The 20,726-nt window shown below is 39.0% G+C and overlaps 1 protein-coding gene across 2 annotated transcripts in view; it reads right to left on the bottom strand.

Moving 5' to 3' along the window:
- KCTD5 (potassium channel tetramerization domain containing 5) overlaps positions 1-20,364 on the bottom strand; it is a 32,159-nt gene extending 11,795 nt beyond the window's left edge. For both annotated transcript variants that reach the window (XM_086622023.1, XM_086622024.1), the window contains exons 1-5: positions 20,122-20,364; positions 12,832-12,940; positions 11,584-11,675; positions 10,377-10,472; positions 7,140-7,256 (exon numbers count right to left, since the gene is read on the bottom strand). In XM_086622023.1, coding sequence (XP_086478149.1) covers positions 7,140-7,256; positions 10,377-10,472; positions 11,584-11,675; positions 12,832-12,940; positions 20,122-20,364 — 657 coding nt within the window. The remainder of the gene's footprint in view (positions 1-7,139; positions 7,257-10,376; positions 10,473-11,583; positions 11,676-12,831; positions 12,941-20,121) is intronic.
- Positions 20,365-20,726: the final 362 nt, after the last annotated feature.

Below are 20,726 nucleotides of genomic sequence, written 5' to 3'. Positions count from 1 at the left end.
AGGCAGGTCAGTGAAGAAGTAGTCTGTCCTCTGTTTCTGTTATTTACTGGAAACCTTCCCATCCTCCAAAGTTAATTTTTAAAGAGTTTGTATGTCGTATCTTAATGTGGCATGATTTAGCATGTAAATGGCTGCACGCAGGAAGCACTTTAGCCTGAAGGGATACTCACCACTTTACTTAGAGAATAACAGTACTTCTATTCAAACATATTTTGAGTGAACAAAGACAAAATTTGCAACTGATTGGTAAACAGCAAGACACAGCATGGTGGGGACACCAAGATTAACACCTGAAATTCGAACATACTGCTACAAGGAAGTTAATTAAGAAAGCGATACAAGCAGAAGCCATGTAGAATGAAATGTGATGTATTTACACACTTCTACAAGTCTTGATATTGAATGATAAATGACAATTTACTGAGAAAGAAGGATATACTCAACATCAGTACTACCTTGTATGCAGCACGTTTATCAAATGGCAGAAATTTCATGTAACTTGTCTTACCTTACACACAGTACACTTACCTAATGCTAGAAGCTTTAAATAGCCTGCCCTTCCAAGCTAGAATCAATTCAGATGTAGCTGGTTCATTTATTTCAAAGGTTTATTTCAAAAGCATGACAAGATAATGTATGGTACTATTACTACTGACACAGATCAAAGTCCTAAAAATCGACCTGTTGCACAGATACAATGTATTTAAAAGTTATTACCAAAACTATATTAAATCTACCTCTCAAATCAACACACACATGTGATAAGGCTGTCCTATTTCTCAATCTCTGTTATATCATTAAAGTGCCCTGGTAATGGCCCCACAGAAAAAGCTTCACTTGTTTTTTAGGGCACCAGCACTTAAATACTGCAGTTATCTAAAAGCAAACTGCATACTGTCATTAGTCTAGCAGAGCACCATAGAGAGTAAAAGCCTTGCTAAAGCAAGGAAGATGCAGCCAAGACGAAATCTTGGCCCAGAATCCACACTTGAGGGATAAGATTATTTCCTCAACAAAAGTGGAAGGTAGACCAAGGTTAAAAGCAGCTTCCATATAGCACCGTCAGGAGAAAATAAAGTTCCATTGTCCTTTTAAGAAAAGAGAAGAGAGGGATGCTCAGATGTCCCAGTACTGTGGCAAGACAGCCAAGCAAGCACCTCCACAGACAGACAGAGCCAATCTCTGCAAAGAGCAGCAGGCAGTATGTCTGCACAATGAACCAACTTGATTCCAGGCCTAGGTGATGTCAAAGTTTTTGGACCCTGATGGTACTACAGCATATGAGGCTCAGTCTCCAATGAACAGTACCAGCAATCAAAATTCAGCACTCCCAAACTAACTCCTTTAACTACACTGCCTGGGTGTGACCTCTCCCTCCCTCCTCTACTCTTAACATCACCCTAGTTCTGCAAAATACATAGTCATTAATGAACACAGGCTGATCAAAAATGAATGCGATAAAGACTCTTTTTTCACCAAAATCATGTAATGAAGTTACAAAACCCCAGTTTTTTTAGAACCACCAGTACATCCTCATTGGAATACAAAGGCATCATTTATCTTGAGGCACTGTCAGCTAATCTTTCACAATGGATACTCTGCAGTCTGCACCATTTGTGTAATATAGAATCACAAATCCCATAAAGTAATTAGTTGCTTAGTTGCACAAAATGGACTAAGAAAGTCCACTGAAAAGCTGGAAAATCTATCCAGACTTACTTCATATATAGAGACGATTTGTTGATTCTCTTCCTTATCAGCAAAAAATATCATGCACAAGTTTTCAGGAAAAAAATCAGTTAAGTCCACTCTAAGCCTGCTGAAGTGGTATAAAGTTTATCCTATGCATTATATAGCAATTATAAATCATATAATACAAGTACAGTAACTGCCTCAATTATTGAGGTAAAATGTAAGATTACTTTAAACAGTGTTTTTCACCCACTTAAAGACTAGAAAACATTCAAAAGTTGGATACATGTTTAAGTGAAGCCACGCTTAATTCACCTTCTCTGAAGAGAAATTTGAAGAATAAAACTCAAGCATATGATTTGATTTAGCATACAGTCAACTTTTCTTCTTGCAAAATGGCAAGACTTTGATATCAGATACGCTATGATAACAACTATCAGAAGGAAAAATACTTCTTACTCATTGACACTTAAAAGAAATAAATGACCTCTCTGAAAGTGGATATGATACAAGATCCAAACATCAGCCAAATCATCAATCCAGGTTCAACAGGTTGATAGGTCCTCAGTTGATAGCTACTTACATCTCCCACTAACACTTCATAATCCAACAAAGTTCATCTTTTGCACCCAGGTCTTTTTAGGAGATGCCTGGAGAAGAGAAGGCTCCAGAGTGATCTTATTGCAGCTTTCCAGTACTTAAAGGGGCCTACAGGAAAGCTGGAGAGGGACTTTTTACAAGGGTATGTAATGATAGGACAAGGGGCAATGGATTTAAACTGAAAGAGGGTAGATTTAGATTAGATATAAGAAAGAAATTTTTCACTCTGAGGGTGGTGAGGCACTGGAACAGGTTGCCCAGAGAAGTTGTAGATGCCCCATCCCTGGCAGTGTTCAAGGCCAGGCTGGATGAGGCTTTGGGCAACCTGGTGTAGTGGAGGGTGTCCCTGCCCATGGCAGGGGGGTTGGAACTGGATGATCTTTGAAGTCCCTTCCAACCCAAACCATTCTATGATTCTACGATTCTATGTGACAGACTGACTACTTAGCTAGTGAGATAGCACTACTGATTCAGTTAACTGCAAAACATCTGGATGACTTTTTGGCATTATTAATCAGCTGGTGTGTTTCAAGATAGAGTCACTTTTGCAACATTAAACACAATTTCTTCAGAACTCCCACACATGATACTCTTCTAAGTAGTTCTATATATGTGCAACTAAGAACACGTTATTTGCATAGTATCAATAGCATGCTAGAAACTTCCCTGCAGTGTTTTGAGATGCATCAGCAGCAATAAGGGCAATGGCAGAAAAAGAAACAAAACAAAAGATTGCAGATTATAACTGAACTGTTGTGTCAGAAAGTATGATCAGAAACAAAGCAATATTTTATCACTTGTATTCCAAAAGTCACTCCACTGTTCCCAGTGTTGGTGGCAACACTTTAAGAAGGATTTTGATAAACTGGAAGGAGTCGTTAAACTCTCTCACTCCATGTCTGTCCGTGTCCGGCCCCCTTTCCTCCTCCCAAAAAAAAAAGAACCACAACAACAAATCAGAGTAACCTGATGTCTGCAAAACATCTGTTACAATGCACAGGAAAAGGATTTCAGATTATCCAGCCTACTACTTCTCAGAATTTCTGAAAGGACAAACTCTTTTTGGTTCATGGGGCTTTAACAGTAGAGAGAGGTTTTACTGACCTAGAATTTAAGGAAGGAAAAAAAGAACATTTTGAAACTGAATTTCATAGATTTGTATGATAATATATACATACATATACATGTATGTGTATACACTGTTTTTTCTTGCATGACTTGTTTCACTACACTCCTTAATAAACCAGTGTGATCCTATGTAAGCATCCCTGTGAGCCCCAACAGTGTAATAATCGGGCACAGGAAATGCCAATGTTAGTTATCATAGAATATTCATTAGATCATGATCCATTCACTGTTTGCATGGAATAACTGTGCTGACACTAGTAGGCTGTCAGCTTGTCCTGGTTTTAGCTGGGACAGAGTCAGCTCCTCTTTTTAGCAGCTGGAAGAGCTCTGTGTTTTGGTTTTACTCAGAGGCTCGCTCTGAGAAGAATGCTGACAGCACACTGATGTTTGTAGTTGGCACTGAGGCCTCAAGGACTTTTCAGCTGCCGTGTTCTTGCCAGCGTGCAGGAGCACAACAGGATAAGGGGGGAGCATGGCCGGGACAGGGAGTCCACGACTCTCCTTACGATTTGTACCTGAACTTAAGATTGAGGGCCAAATTGGCCAATCAGTATTCCATATCATGCAGCGTCATGCCCAGTATAAAAGTGAGGGTCAGCTGGAAAGAAGGGCTTTTTGCCCTTCTGGGACTCTCACTTTTGGGCTCTCAGAGTGTTTTCTCTCTCGCTCGCTCTCTGTCTCGGGGCCTCCCGTTCATCCGGGATCGCGGTATCGGGATTTATCTGTTTCGGGATCATTAGCTTTGGGAAGAGACAGGCCTTGGTCAAGGGGTGGTGAGCAATTACACCGCACATCACTCGTTTGTATACATTTGTCCTTGTACATATCCGTACGTATATACACTGGTAGCGGTAGTAGTAAATTGTTCTTATCTCAACCCACAGGTCTCTCTTCTTTTTCTTCTTTGATTCTCTCCCTCATCCCTGGGGGTGGGGGAGGGTGAGTGAGTGACTGTGTAGGGTTTGGTTGCCGGAGCAGCCTAAGGCAAGAAAGGAAAGCGTCATCATCACCATTGTCATTATTATTACTATTATTACTGTTACTAAATCAACAGAAATATAGTTACTTGCATTATATTGCTTGATGTGCCAATACAGGTCAGGATTTTCCTAAAAAGACAAAGAAATAACAAGAAGGAAGTTCCTGTCTCATAAAGCCTGAACTTTTAAGTAAGATAAGCTATGACAATCAGAAAGGGCAAAGTTAAAAAAAGGCATCGTTTGTCATAAGTAAAGGTAGACAGAGACTACCTGATGCCTAGCTATGGTCAGACTTACTTTCAAAAAGGAAAGATTTAAGAATGATTTCAGGAACAATAAGGAAGTAACTTTCTGAAGAACTCTTTCTAAGTCTGCAGCTCTGATAGGACTGTGTCTTTCAAAAAGATATTTAAGAAAAATAGATCATAAAAGTGGTATAGCTGAGAGAATAGGTCAAATGATTCCTGCATCAAGTTACCCAACAGTAGCAAAATATATGAATCTCTTCCTGGGTTAAATCAATGACTGTACACCTACAAGTATCCCTATGAACAGGCAAAATGGTCAGTGCATCACTTTTAGGAACCTAATTTTTGAAGTGAACAAATCTCATGCGTAACTGAATTGAGTCAGATCTCAAAACCAGCCACATTTCAGTAACTTGACTATAAAGATTTGCTACACTGGTTTAACAATATTGATTCAGAATTCAGAATACAGTACATTTACAGGACAAATTAGCAATAGTATTACCATCTCAGATAACCACTCCAACTTGCACAAACAGCATTCCTGTCCTTCTCTGCTTCCCACTGGAGTTACTCATATTAAGTAACTCTTCTACTTCACGACTACCAATTTCCTTCTCTTTCTGTGATGGTCTGATTCTCAAAACTGAGTAAACTTTGTAAGAATTATTCTCAAATTATATTTTAAATATTTTTATGCTTTTAATATTACTGCATATATTCCAGATGTGGTGAACTCCTTGTACACTAGAAAGCTTGTCTCAGAAAGTTTGTCTTTTTTTTTTTATTCATACTAACAGTTGATAGAATAAAAGAAAGTCCTCCCTCATTTTTTTTCACAGAATCAAGCTGTATTAATGTAAGAATGATCTCTACACCTTTTAGAGTTATAATGTGTTCATTCTACTGCCTTCTCAAAGAATTTGCAAAAGGCTATAAAGATACACACACCAGCTGTTAAACTCAGCACTGATGACTGACACCAGGACCGCAACCATGTTTAGTTCAGGTCTCTTAATGCAATTGTCAGACACTTCAAATCTAGGAGGAAGGAAAATTCATTTCCTTCCAGATTTTTTTTTTTTTCAATTTTATAGCAGCCTTCATTTCTTCATTGCCTTCTCCCATCTCCCATTTTATTATGCTGAATTTTACTTTGAGCTATCTAAGACATGAACACATGAATAACATCATATTGACTGTACCCGTACACATCCTTAACAATAGGTCATATTTCCTACTCAGCTCCAGAAGTCTGCAAACCCAGTGCAATAATTCCACATTTCAAATGTACCTATGCAATTGCAAGGAACAGATAGTGCTTGCTACATTGAAAGTAGATTCTGGAATATAGCCAAGCAACAGTTCAGCTTTAAAATCTGGAATTGCATGGCTAAGTGTCCATGTAAACTCACAGGCAAGCTTATGCTCATATCAAGTCACTTTACTGCCATGTTATCTTCACGATGTTATACTGATCATTTAGACTGAATAACCATATATATAGCAAGAAAAAAAATAAGTACTCCGAGTATTTTATTGATGAAAAATACTACAGAACACCAGGTTCCCAAATCAATTCACACAAGACACTCCAAAATGGCATACATCTATGTAAAGAACTGGAAACTGCATCCAATGTTACTGATCAGCAAAATATCCTTCCCAAACTCTTGATCACTGGGAAGTACCACAGCAATTAAAAAAGCAGTGACCTGAGAGTGAGGGGAGCAGGAAGGATGAGACAGCCTAAAAAGCCAACGAGTGAAGCTATGATTCTTCATTCAGGTCTCAAGAAAATTTCCAAAGGGGAAAAAAAAAAAAAAGAAAACACAAAAAAATAAAAAACGCTCAAGACATTCTTTCCACTTAAGACAAGATTTAAAACTGCTAGTTTTGTCCTCCCCTCACTCCTCCATATTTTATTTCTGAAAAATTACCCGTTGTTCCAGTTTGAATGTATTTTGTCCCTCTAAAAGAACAGTTAAGTTCTGAGTTACCAGAAATAAAAGGTTTGAACTCAGAACTTGACTGGCTATTAGGTGGACAAAATACACTCAAGCTGGAACAATGATTAACACGGAAATGTCCCTTTCTGAACCCAGTGAACTCAAAGGTTTACTTACAGGGCTCCTAATGTTTAAAATGTACCACTTCTACTTAACAAGTATGGATTAAAGGCTGTTAACTTTGGAGGAAGATTTAAGAAAAAGAAGTTACCTACTGAGAAGGTAAGAACTGTTCTTAAGAAAAATCTTTAACTAAATAACTAGGGGTTGTTTGTTTGGATTTTTTATTATTATTATTTTTACAATATGAACATTCGTAATGTATAATGAAATACTGTGAATATAAATAAAAGCCAGTCACAAATACACACAAATTACTATGTACTGTACATCCAAGAGTAAAGTGGAATGATTTGAAAGCAGCAGAAACGCAAGGAGGCCAAGCATATCAGTGTGAGGGCAAAAAGAATGGCGGGACACACCTCACTGCGGCATTTCTGGAAGCATCTCTCTTCCCCTTTCACTTCCCGCGACACTATCAGCAGATACTCTGACTGCTGGGCCCGACCACAGCTGTACTGGGAACCTATACTGACAAGCTGAAATAACCAATCAAAGCAAAACACAAAAAGAAACCTTTGTAAAGCTGAAGCACATACCGTTATCCAAATGGTACAAATATCAGGTGAACTCAAACGTTCAGGTAACATTTACTTGCCACTAGAACAGGTTGCTATCAAGCTACAACTTTCATTTCAGCATACTTAAAATTTAAGGAGACAGTTGCAAAGCCCTTTGTAACTTCAACAGAAGTTAAGAGTTACTAAGTCAGAAAACTCCCCATATCACTGTCGTGTAGCCAACTACTCTGAAAAACATAAGCAAAGTTTGGTGCATTAGGAAAATGAGCATTATTTGCCTGTCATACTTGCTGAGTCCAGAAGGTAACGTGGATATAAGACTGGAAGGTGTTACATAAAGCAATATATCAAGCCTGGGTATGAAACAGCTTCATCCTGTTCCAGATATTGATAAACAAAATACAGCTAAGGAAACATAGGAAGTCAACTAGAGGAAAAAAAGTTGAGCACTCTAAATTGGTTTTAGAAGGGGCAATTTACAGAATATCCAACAAAATAACTGGAGTGGAAAAAATTCTGTCTTGTACCCATAAAAATCAGTACCAAGAACTCTGCTCACACTTGCCAAACATTTAAATAATTCAGAAGTTCAGAACAATCTCAGCTAAATCTCTCAATTGTTATTACAAAAAAAAAATATTTTAATAATGCATGGCAATTCCTAGTCCATTTAAATTAAAGCATAGCCTGTCAGTGCACTTGAGAAAGATTAGAGTTTTAAATTAAGTGCGAAGAACTAGACAACAACTGCCTACTCTGACTAAACTGGAGATTATTACTGATGAGAAGGCTCATGAACAGTAAATTTATTTTTATCCTGCTATCGTTACGTCAACAATTTTGAAGGCAGCAGCTAAATCCCAATCCCCTCATACAGTGTACGTATTTAAGACAGCCTTACAGCAGGTTATATTAATCATTAAAATTTATGCGACTGACACACCACTTCTGTCTAAAGCCTTTGTATGTAGAAATTTTGTATAGCCCAAAGTTTCTCGTTATGCAGTATTGCCAAAATAATGGGTTTTTCGGTCACCTAAAGAGGTAACAATTGAAACTAAAAATCATCTACAAAATAACCCACTGCAATTATAGAAGTGGGGCAGCACAACTATTGGCAGTAGGTTTTGGACCGGGACCGATGCATAATTACAGTATTCTAGCAGCGCTTTCACTTGTGTTCTCTGGAAAAGTGCATCAGGACATCCGCGTAAGTGCATCAGAAGTTTAACACCTTCCACTCCTATTTAATCACCACATATAACTGCATTTTACAAGAAAATTTTGAAATGTTAAGAGGAAAGGAGTACTTTTGATGAAAACCAACAACTTAAATGCATTATACGGGGTACAGAGCACAAGGACTCTCAACCCACAGGAATATGACTCCTCTGCAAAAGCTGATTTCTGTCCCACCAATGATAACATGTACAAAGCGTGGTAGGTACCACCCCAAAGACTGCTTCTGAAGGTAGTATGCTGCTGAGCAACACAGGTTTAGAAAGGATAAAAAAATCACAGAAATGCTACAGTGCTCTCAAATCTTAACAATAAAACTGTTTAGATTATATAGAACATTCTAATCATGTTTCAAACGAATGATGTCTGCTAAAAGCAGATCTGCAATAGTGCCAAAGGAGAGAATGGCTCAGGCTGAGATAACAAGAGCTGAGTACTATGAGACCATACAGCTGTTGTGGTTATCCACTTCAAACCATGTGTCCAAGAGAGCAACACAGGGGAGGCAGGAAGTAGGGAGAAAGCTGGATGAAACAAGGACATAACCTTTAAGAAAACCACTGGAATTTTCCAGTTCTAAAAGAGATTCTAAATTCTAAGAGAGATTATAATAGTTCTTTCAGCAGTTGTACTGCCAAAGCAGTATTACTCCCAAATACAATATGCCCAAAGAATACAAGGCTTTAGGACAGGTAAAAACCATAGTATCATTTAATCTGTTAAAAAGTAAAAAGTCTTTATTTGTAATGAAAGCCAGTTTCTCATGACAAAGAAGAATGTCAAAAAAAACTTTGTCAATGCATTGGTCAAAAAAAAGTCGTGTGCATTAAGTGAGAAGTTTTTTCAGGGACTTAAACAACATTCAGCTTTTGGCATGCCAAACAGATCTGGTAATGTTTGAGTTGGAGAACTGAAGCATAAGAAGATTCCTCAGTGCTGGTCTAGTTTATTTGATCATGGCTGTCTCCATGACACCAGCACATTACATATTTCATCAAATATAAACAAAACATTCTCTTTTACCTTTGTGTGCTGTACTTCTTTAAAATGTTGCTTTGTTGTGTTATTAGAGTGAGACTGCACAGGATAAGAGGCTTGTGCTTATATTAATCTCTCCTACAGTTGGCACCAGACACTGAAAAAGATGCTGGTGTCTAAGCACTTGTGTCTCACTCCTGAGTTAACAGATTCATCGCTCCAATGCAGTTTAAATATTCTGGTAGGTTAGGAACGTGAAGGATGAAGAGACCACGTAGTTAGTTTCTTATTGACAGAGATTAGCAAAGATAACAGAAAGATCTTCTTGCAATTTTACAATGTATTCTTGAATGTACACACAAAGCTATTTTTATGCAGTGCAAAGAACACAAACATTCACGTAGCTCACACCTATCCAGCTTCACATTCACACTGGTTAAGCTCCTATGTGTATCAGTACTTCATCTGCAGAACTATTACTTGGGCCTGGCAAACATTTGTCTCCCAAGCTCAACTCTTTTACCCAGAGCTCTTTATATCTGACCTACTATTCATATAAACTTGCATTAGTTAATTTTGGCTTATTCGCCCTTCAAATGCTTGTCTGTAGACATCGAAGAATCACATTTCAAACATGATGTAGATGTTTTAATAGAAAGTCAGCACAATTAACCTTCTGGAAAGCTGTCATTATTTTTGTTCTCTGACAAACACGAACCAAATTTTAACTTAACTGTCTATTTTTATCTATTCAATTTCTGAAAATGACTGCACTGAAAAAAAGATGCATAGAATTTACTTTTTACTCCTGAACTGAAATTATAGAAGACTTTGTAATTATATCCTGTGTGGTTTTTTTACCTGTTCAAATTTCCAGCCATCGGACATTGTGGAAACCATTTGAGTGAGTTCCTCTTCCTGGCACTGCAGCACCCTGTACACATGTTTGACTGGCACCTTCAAGAAGAAATGTAAGATGCTCAATACAGCATGAAATTCACTTTGTTTTATGCTTTAGAAATGGTAAACAACATCACCTTTTTTTCCCCCCTTTTTTTTTTTAAAGAAATCTCATCTGTTCAGAATCACCTTGCAGAAGACTCAGTGCTTCAAGAGTGTTTCTGGGACTAAAAGTGTTACTTAATAGGTAAGAAAATAACATTAGGACTTACCTATCATTCCATGTGGTAGCAAATCATATATTCAAAATCAAGGTTGAGGTTCTGCAAAAGACGTTCCTAACGTCTAACTTCAAGGAACGTCTGACCACAATCAACGATGTCTTTATTTCCTTGTCAAAGTTTCCCATTCAGAGCAATGAATAACTAGGACCATTTCGGCTGAAACCCTTTAGAAAATGCTACCAGAGCAACTAACTCTGCTATCCCACAACTGGACTTCAAGAGAAATTTGGCAAGATGAGTTTACAATACTCCATGAAGACTTAGTTACCAGGGAAGGCCAGAGTAGCAGAGTTGAAGAACAAAATTGAATACTTTCTTTAGTTATCATATCCACTTTCATGAAGAAATATTCATGAGCTGCTATGAGTGAGAGCCTTCTCAACTACAGAGCACTACAAATAAAGAAACTAACTTTGCTACAAAAGCGTATGACAGGATCTAAACTGCATCTGTATATATGCTGTATAAACACACTGTATAAACAGCAGTTATACCATACTTAGGCGATCTCATCATATTCAGAGTGTTTAAATGTACAGGAGAAAAATATATTCTACGAAAGCTGTTTTCTAAAATAACTTATTTCCAGAAATTATATTATGACCAATTCTATTACTACCCGACAGTTTTGAACAATTCTTTAGAATGTTTTCAGTTTTTGAACAAGAACTGGAAGCACATGCCTGTGCCCTTTGCAAGCAGACTGGCAGGTACCAGCAGTTAAGAATATTAATCTTTGTGTACTAGTGGATCCAGCTCAGCCAGTAATGGAGGGAGACATTCAGTATCTTACTGGGGAAATGAGCAGTTAAGGGAAAAAATGGAACTCACCCTCTACTTGTCATAGAACAAATAATTAAAAACACACTAGAAAATAGTCTTACCTGTGAGATTTTGCTGTCTCTTTCTCTTATTTTGTCCTTTACCAGTTTTATTAGTGATGTGATATTGTAGAATTCAGCCTCTTCCAGTACACCTAGCATGAGAACATTTTTTGGAAAGAAAGTGTAACCAAATATTTCAGGCCAAAACCACCAACCAGTTCCTAAGATTATCTTCTCTACAGCTATAAAAATGATTTATTTTGCTGTAGGAAAAGTTCATTTACCAAGCTAACAATTCTGGCTTCCTTCAGGCACGTGTACTTCAAAGTTTAGCTCATTCTGAAAAACTATCCTTAAAAAAACCCAAAGAAAACTGATGCCATTTCACATACAGAATGAGAGGCAGGAAACAACAAAAAAAGGAGCATAAATGCCATTCCACAGCAGACTGAGGGACCACCATCGCACAGACCCCGCCTCAAGCTGGAATACGAAAGAGACACTCAAATAGTCCTACTGAAATACTCTGCAGCTGCTAGCGCGCAGAAAATTTTTCTTCCTGTCATTTGAGATCTTGGACCTTGAAACAAAAGCTTAAAGATACATACTGCAGACTGCTCCCACTCACGTGTTCAAGCCTTACCTGTTATCCGTACTATGTTTTTAACAATAAAATGTACTATGTTTTCAACAATACATACAGAAATTACATTTCATATTATTTCCTGCTAATATTATTAGGCCGTATTTCTCTTTGAGCAATTTTTTCAATACCTTATCAATACCGTTTCAGTACTACACGGTTTAAAACACGCATCCTTCATTAGGGTAAAATTGATATGAACTGGGGACAGGGAGGGAGAAGCTAGGGGCAGAATTTACTCTTCCAACAGCATATTCCATACATCTGAACATGGAAGAACTTCACTCTTACTTCACTTTACGTCTTCTAAAGCTTGTTTCACAGCCAGTATTCTTTTGCTTAAAGAGGACTAAACTCAAATATTCCACACAGTCATATAGGAAAGATACAAGATTATACCATAAAAGGCACCTCCCCTCATGTTTGAATATTTATATTCTATTTCCAACTGGGGACAGAGGTTGTGAAATCAGGAATCATACTCAAAACCCTGAATTGACAGCATATACTATAACTTCACGACACCTATCAGCTTTACATGAAACAGATCAAAACGCTACACTGATTAAGATTTATCGTCTACTTGTAAGTTACTTTTGGTGATTCAAAAGCAATGAAAATAATAAGAAAATGACAAGAAAGCAGGAGACTTAGTAACATCTTACCTTCCTCAGCTAGGTCCTTGTTAATAACCAGTTTCCCATGTCTGAGATAGTTCAGCACTGGCCCGAAGTAGGTCGGGTCTCTGTCTATTAAATAGGCACCCGTTTCATCCTAGATTAGAACAAACAAACAAACAAACAAAACAAAACCCAAAATACCACCAAAAAAACCCCAAACATACAAACGAACAAAACAGCCAAAAAACCCACAATGATTTGAACATCCAAGCAGGAATTGCAAGGTAATGTTCAGCTTGGCATCTGAATAGCAAGCAGGTATTCAGACATAACCATATCTCTTAAAGCCAAATTTATTAAAGACATTAAAAGGAATCCGATATTGTAGTTATAACAGTATCAGATAGATTGATCACTCAACTCAATCATGTACTACAGAACTTCTCTTACCTGAGCAATTCCCCCCAACCCCTTATCAAAAGATTATCAATATTGTTAGCATGAAAGATCTAAGCAGTAAGTGAGAACACTGAAAATTAAGGTTAAAAATAACACTTAAAACTAGGAAACTATAATTTTGTTTGCAAACCTTTAGAATCAGAACAAAAGCTACATTCCAGAGAAGTTCAAGTACCAGCTTTTTTCTGTTTTTCTTTTTTTCTTTTATTTTTTTAATTAAAGGCAAAATTTACCTTCTCTTTAACCTCAACACTTTGTTCTAAAAACTTTTGGTTTTGTCTTAGCTCAGAGGTACAAATACTCATAGAGTACGAAGAATGGCTGCATACTAAGCAAGGGTTGTATGTGCACCTTCTAAAGAAAAAAGTATAATGAAGATGCAGTTCCTACCTACTTCATGCAGACAAAGAAGGGATAGATTGAACCAACTGATGCTATTTACTGAACACAGTACAGCACTTTGTGGGATGCAAAACACAGTTCAAGAAATTTGTCTGCGTAGCTGATATTCCTGACAAAGAGATAAAGGAGCAAAACCGGTATTTCCTGTATAATTCCGAGTCTGTGTGTGAACACCTGTGATCAATGCAGTACTGACATACTTCGTGCTGGCCAGAGGTCTAAGAAAGATTGATAAGACACATGTCTAATAGATCCACTGCTCCTTTCTACTATCAAAGAGATCACAGTATTAATCCTTCATTACCTAAATTTTTAGTGCAATAGATATCCTACAGATATACACTGGAGAGATGTGGTAGCATCCCAAATGTTTTGGTTTGGTTTGGTTTTTTTAGTTATTTTTAATATTCTAATAGTTTACAGGAGATACTAAAAATGCATCACTACCAACAATCCTTGCTAAATTTGAATCATCTTCTCCAAAAACTACATGTGATAGTGATACTTTTTGTTCCACATGAAATAAATTCTACTGATCTGATCCTTTGCATTTGGACATTAATGCCGATATGTAAAGGTTTGATTACTGAACTGTGATACCTGAAAACTCTCTATTTAACAGTATCTAAAGTTCCTAAAATGTTCCACTGGAAAAAGGATGGTGGATATATTTTCAGGCACATGGATTTAGTTTCTGAATAACAGCACTTGTCTAACCAGAGTTAGTGGAATGTAGAAAGACCACAGCCTGAACTAGAGAAAACATAAACATCTTTCTATAACTACAAGCTAACTGCTTTACACACTTAGACACACCGTCTTTTTAAAAGTGAAGGGGTGTTATATTTAATACAAAATTAACTGTTCAAGAAAGTGCTAATATATTAAAATATAATAAAAATTTTAAAATCTGCTTCCAGTAAACCTACACTCAGAGCAGACAGTGCTTGATGAAGTCTAATCACAATTTCTTCTGACCTAAACTCATGGCCCTACAGAAGTGAGACTATGCACCAAAACCAGTAGATAGATGAAGTGCATAAAATGGTATATTTTTAATGTTTCACATTTAAATATATTGACATTAGCAAAACACTCCAGGAATGAACGATCTACAGCTACAACCCAAAGAAATTAAATTAGCTGACAACTGTATGAATTATAAACTGAAAAGTATTATTTAATATAGGAACAGAAATCAGTGAAGTTGGAAAGGAAAATCTAAAACTGATAAAAAGAAACACTGTTTTAAAGAAGAAAGCAGAGTCTTTGGTCATCAGTTGAACTGAATTAAGAAACACATGGCCTTACAGAACAATAAGTCTCCAGAAACCAGCTTCATTCATGAGATTAATGTATTCTTTTCCACTACAATGTTTTCTCACATCACCCTCTGAAGCAACACTGTCCACTGGCTCTACACCATTACAGAGACAGACAGGCAGGTCACAGAGGCAAAATAACTAAAAGCTCTAAATGAAGTCTCAAGAAACAATGATTACTTCACTCCTTACACAAAAGGCCTCAAAAAATATTTTTTTTTCCTATGGACTACAGTATATGAAATTACTCTTACCAGAGTAGACTTCTAAACACCAGACCAGCTTCCAACAAAAACACAAAGGGAACAAGCTATGTCAGGCCTTCTCTTTAAACTTCCAGCTAATGAGAGGCCACTGGCAACCTGCATTAGGTGAATTCATTAGCCCAGCATGCACGACAGAGCTTATTATCAGCACTTCTACCAAACTGGCTTTACACACTCTGACAGCATCCACTCTGACAAACATAAGACAATTGCTTTTGTCTTCGACCTACTTTTAACCATTTTCGTCATTATCCAGATTTTTTTTTTCATTCTATCATTCCTCACCTCACTTTTTTTCCTGTTTTACTCATTCCTTTCCTAACTGCTATCAAGTTTTCTTCCTCACCAAACTGACATCTGGAATCTATAAAAATACTTAATCTTCACATTGATAAATACAAATACCATACCAAACATATGTATAATGTACCACATATGAATAAAGTGCCATCTCATTAGTGTCATAGTTTACTCTGTGAAGCCTTTCAGGCAACAATGTGTCTTCAAAAAATAATAAAAAAAGAAGAAAAAGGAACCCAAAGTCTTACAATTTATGGTGTAATAGTTTTTTTTTTTTTTTTCTTTTTCGCATTAGTGAATATCAATAGTTAAAGAACTCTGGCTAAATTCTAACAGTGAGCAATCCAAATTCTGTCAATAGGATTCACACTTTAGCACGTAAATTTCATGCAAAATTACCAATAGATTGAATAATTCAGAGTAACTGGCCACTCGTTGACCCAGATTGCAGATATGGAAAACATGTATTAATTAACATTCTTCCAAAGAGAAAGATGTGTGTCTTGGACTTTTACCTTACAACTCAAGTATGCTACAGACTAGTGCCAGGCAGTGAAGGCCCAAAACGTAAACCATTTAGTAAAGAATATCGTAACAATATGCAAAGAATGCACAGGCCAAAGAGGCACAAAATTTACCTCCGAGGCATCTTCCTATCGAAAATGCCTCCTCACTCCTTTAGAGTGAGCTGCCTGATTATCCTTCAATGTACACTAAGCACTCCATGTTGCAATCACTAAGAAAAGCTGATTACACTAGATCCAAACTGCTGTTTACACATGAGAATACAATGTGTCTTCAAGTGTATGTGGATGAAGCCAATGCTGACAGTATTCTTAAAGTATGGAAAGACTCATGACCTATATTTTGAGAGTTCTAGGTGGAGCAGATGACTACCTTACTGTGTCAGCTTTTATTGGATTTATGTTTACATAAATATCCTTAATCATAGAATCATAGACTCACAGAATGGTTAGGGTTGGAAGGGACCTTAAAGATCATCTAGTTCCAACCCCTCTGCCATGGGCAGGGAAACTCTCCACTACACCAGGTTGCCCAAAGCCTCATCCAACCTGGCCTTGAACATTTCCAGGGATGGGGCAGCCACAACTTCTCTGGGCAACCTGTTCCAGTGCCTCACCACCCAAATTAAATCTGGATTTAGAACTAACTGTCTCCTCCATCCTCCATGTTTTTTAAATAGAGGGCTAGATGCCCAGACATTTTTCTCAAACTCTGTGATCTAAAAACTTTGAGGATCAGCAGACTACCAGTACTAATCAAAACTACATTAATAACACAACCCACCTAACCAGTCAGAAATCACTTGGGCAAATGAAGTTTATCTCCATTATATCTTAGAATAACAACTACAATTAAGATACTTTTTTGTGCTGACAGTTAAGGATGTGCTGCCAGGAAGATTTAGATTTTTCTAAAACATTCAGTGCTTGGTTACTTGCTTCCTTCCTTCCTTAACAGATTCTACCTCAGTACAATTACGCTTAACTTTAGAAAAGCATAAAAAAATCAAGCATGATACTGTTGCCAAAAATCTTATTAAGAAAGGCTGACAATCTTCTCACTTTGGGGAAAGTTTAAAGAACGACACAACAGTTTATAAAAAGAAAAACTGGTATAGATAAAATAGGAAGCAGTTGAAATCACGAAATATCTGGCGGTAAAACTTATAATACAAGCATTAAGTTGAAAAAAGATGAAAAAGTGAGCAAGACTCTGCTTGTCTATTTTTACACATTCATCTCTACACCAAGATTTAAATACTCCAAAAAACAAATCTTATTGTGAACAGTAGGTATGACCACTACCACTCATTGATTTACATATAGTTAAAGAACAAAATACCATGTTGGTGTAGAAATTACAGTAGAGGAAAATCGCTATGTATGCAACTGATATTTGTAAACCACAACCCATGAACTATTTCAGTTTCTTATTTTCATTTCTAATAAACTCATCCAGTAAACCTCTTTGAGAACTTCTTAGTGAATCAACATGGTTAATTTTGATATGCTTAACTTGTTGAGTTGAGGCAGAAACAGCTCTATTATTAATTTTTGGTTTTGCTTATAGGTCTGTTCTCCTCTGAGATAAGCATTTCTTATAGCTTCATTTTCTAAAGACTCTGATTTGGCAATCTTGCAAAGCAAGAAAGGCTGTGAACTGAACTTTTTTCTTCAAAGACATATTTACTGGTATATGAGCAACTTTAATTATTGGCTGTTCTGCTTGGTCCTGCTTCTAGGTATGCAATCTGCTACCCTCCCTTTTGTCAGTTGGGACAACATTACAGCTCTCCACAAGCTGGTTTAACTAATTGAAGTTATAAAAAAAATATAACTCCTCCTTACATACTTATCAGGGGGAGCATGGCCAGAGGAATATGAAATATTTCTATGAACTATAAATCATTTTGTATTACGAGCACAACTCAGTTTTAATATGTTGAAAATATATCTAAAACTTCCTAAAATGAGTTACTGAAGTGCATCCCAGACAAATTCCCCATACAGGAAACATGATACACCTTGTTAAGGCTAGATTTTTCATAATTCCTTCAAACTGAGGGCTGTGGCTATTAGTTTTGATAATCTCATTTACTGGCGAAGACATCCAGGTTCATAAGCCTAGAGAATGCATCTCTGAATAACAGGATTTTTCCCTAAATCCAGATTTTCCACAACAATTTGTATTTCCCTCTGTACCTACTGCATGCCTCATGTTACTGATTTGCATAATAATCTATTAAAGATAACCATGCCACCTACAATTTCATTTAAAAGGCTACTCACAATGCCAGGATAATGTAATTTGTTTGCATCTTGTTGAAGTGTTTTCCATTAGACGTCTACATTGGCAAAAAAGGATGACACTTAGTAATATCTAAGCATCTCAAATAATGTACAGGCATGTTCCTTGTAAGTAGAGGGTATCTTTCTATAGCTGTGATTGCAGCTAGCTTTAAGTTGTCTTGTACGCTAGTAACAACCATAAGTCTAAAAACGTGAAAAAAATTCAGCAGGTACCTCCATATCCTACAATACAGCTAAATAAGCTTAGCATAAATTTATGATTTGCTGCTACAACCCAAAAATGTAAGCATAGTAAAAAATAAAATGTTTAGATTAGTAGCTTTCTGAAATTTTTGCAAGATAGCAACATCTCATTGATTGTGCCTGTGAAAGATGATTGATTTCATCAATTGGTGAGAAAAGGCAGCCAAATGCCTTAATTAAAACGAAAGCATTTCTTCTAAAAACGTGCCTTCTCTCTCCCTCTCTGATGACATTCAGAGATAGCAAATAAGCATCTTTTTGCAGTGGAACAACTGAAACAGTTGTCTTAATTATTAAGTGTGCTGTATCTGTTATTTAAGAAACCTTAGAAGAAAGCTTTCCTACTCCCTCCCAAGTAAAGACAGTTTCTGACCTATCAGCAAGCCACCTATGTTTTTTAATTTTTTTTTACAGGTCAGTTTAAGCTAATCCTCTCAAAAAAAAAACAACCCAAAACAACCCCCACACCACCACACTTTTACGTATTTTTTCTCTAACTTTGGAACACTATCCAGGTTCTGTTCCCTATCTTCTTAAGAATTTAAACATCCTTTCTGGAAGTTATGCATGAGGAAATGAAGAAAGTTACTGCTAGTATCACTGAAAAAATAAAATATATATAAATAAAATCTTTATTTTCAACCTGTTGGTTGTACGTTCAAGAGTTATAAGCTGTTCCCTTCTTTTCCCTGAGTGTACTGTACTGGAAGTCCATTTTGGTCCATTATGCTCCAAAATCTCTTTCAGAGCCAGCACTATAAACAAATACTTTATATCGATTACTACGTATCATTCCAGAAAAAAAAAAAAAAAATCATTAGTGACTTTTCTTTCCCTACTAAAAACGAGTCAGAACAAATACCAAAATATTCCGTGTCGCCCACCATTTGTAATCCGTGCACAGCAAGTAATGTTTTACTCAAAGAACTGCTGAGGCGCGGAATGCTACGGCTCGGAGAGGTTACTACCAAAAGCAGTTCCATCTCCTTCTTGAATTGAACACGAGGGTGATGACAGTGCAGAAACAACACGACATCAGTGCAGGCAGATACTCCATTAAAACGCCAAAAATAAACCCGGCCAGACAATACAAGAATTCAGACACACGCAGGAACGACCCCGCGCCCTCTGTCGTGCTCACGACAGTCGCGCTCCTCACCAACCCGAGCGCTTCGCACGAAACCAGCCCCCTCGCGCCCCCCGCGCAGCGCCGAGCCCCCGCACCGCGCAGCGCAGCGCGGCCCTTCAGAAACTCCCAACGCGCCGCTGCCGCTCCCGCAGCCGCCCCCGCAGCACCGAGCTCCGCGCTCCTCTTCCACTCCGCCTTTCCGCCAGCGGGAACGCCGGCAGCGCGCCCCGCAGCACCCCGAGCCCCCGCGGCACCCGCCGCAACGCTCCCGGGCCGCGGCGGGCGCGGGGAGCGGGCCCGGCGGAGCGGCAGCGGCGGCGGCGGCGGCGGCGGCGGCGGGGCAGGCCCGGGGGAGGGGGCGCGGCGGAGCCCGCGCTCACCTTGTCCGAGTCCAGGTCGGGGTCGGCCTGGCAGAGGCGGAAGAGGAAGGACTTGGGGTCCCTGCAGAGCGTCTGCCGAGTGGTCAGGAAGCAGGTGCCCCCCACGTTCAGCCGCACCCACTTGCCGGGCACCGCGCCGGGCGGCGGCGCTGAGCTGCACCGGCGGCAGGGCCCGCCCGGGCCTCCCAGGCCGAGGCCGCCGACCGGGGGCACCGGGAAATCGCAGTGGTTCTCCGCCGCCATCCTCGCCACACCCACCGGAAGGGTCCGCCCCAGCTCCGGGCCCCCGGGCGCACCTCCCACCGGAAGCGTCCGCGCGGAACCGCTCCCTTCCCCGTCTCGCCCGGCGCCTGCGCTGTGGCGCGGCAGCGGCCGCCGGGGCCACTCGCGACGGCGGGCGGCCGCGCCCGAGGGGCGAGCTGCGGCCTCGGCGGGCGGCCCCGGGCGGGCGGCCCCACGCAGCCCGCCCGCCGCGCCCCGGCCGCGGCCCCGGAGGCGCCGCCGCGGGGCCGGAGGTGCCGCGCCCCCGGCGGCGGCGGAAGGAAGAGGCAGAGGCGCAGCAGGACCCTACATGCCTTTATTACGGACTACCGAGCATAAGTGAA

Source organism: Tauraco erythrolophus, chromosome 17 (assembly GCF_009769465.1).
Source record: "Tauraco erythrolophus isolate bTauEry1 chromosome 17, bTauEry1.pri, whole genome shotgun sequence".
Taxonomy (NCBI): domain Eukaryota; kingdom Metazoa; phylum Chordata; class Aves; order Musophagiformes; family Musophagidae; genus Tauraco; species Tauraco erythrolophus.
This window is presented reverse-complemented; position numbering and strand designations above follow the sequence as displayed.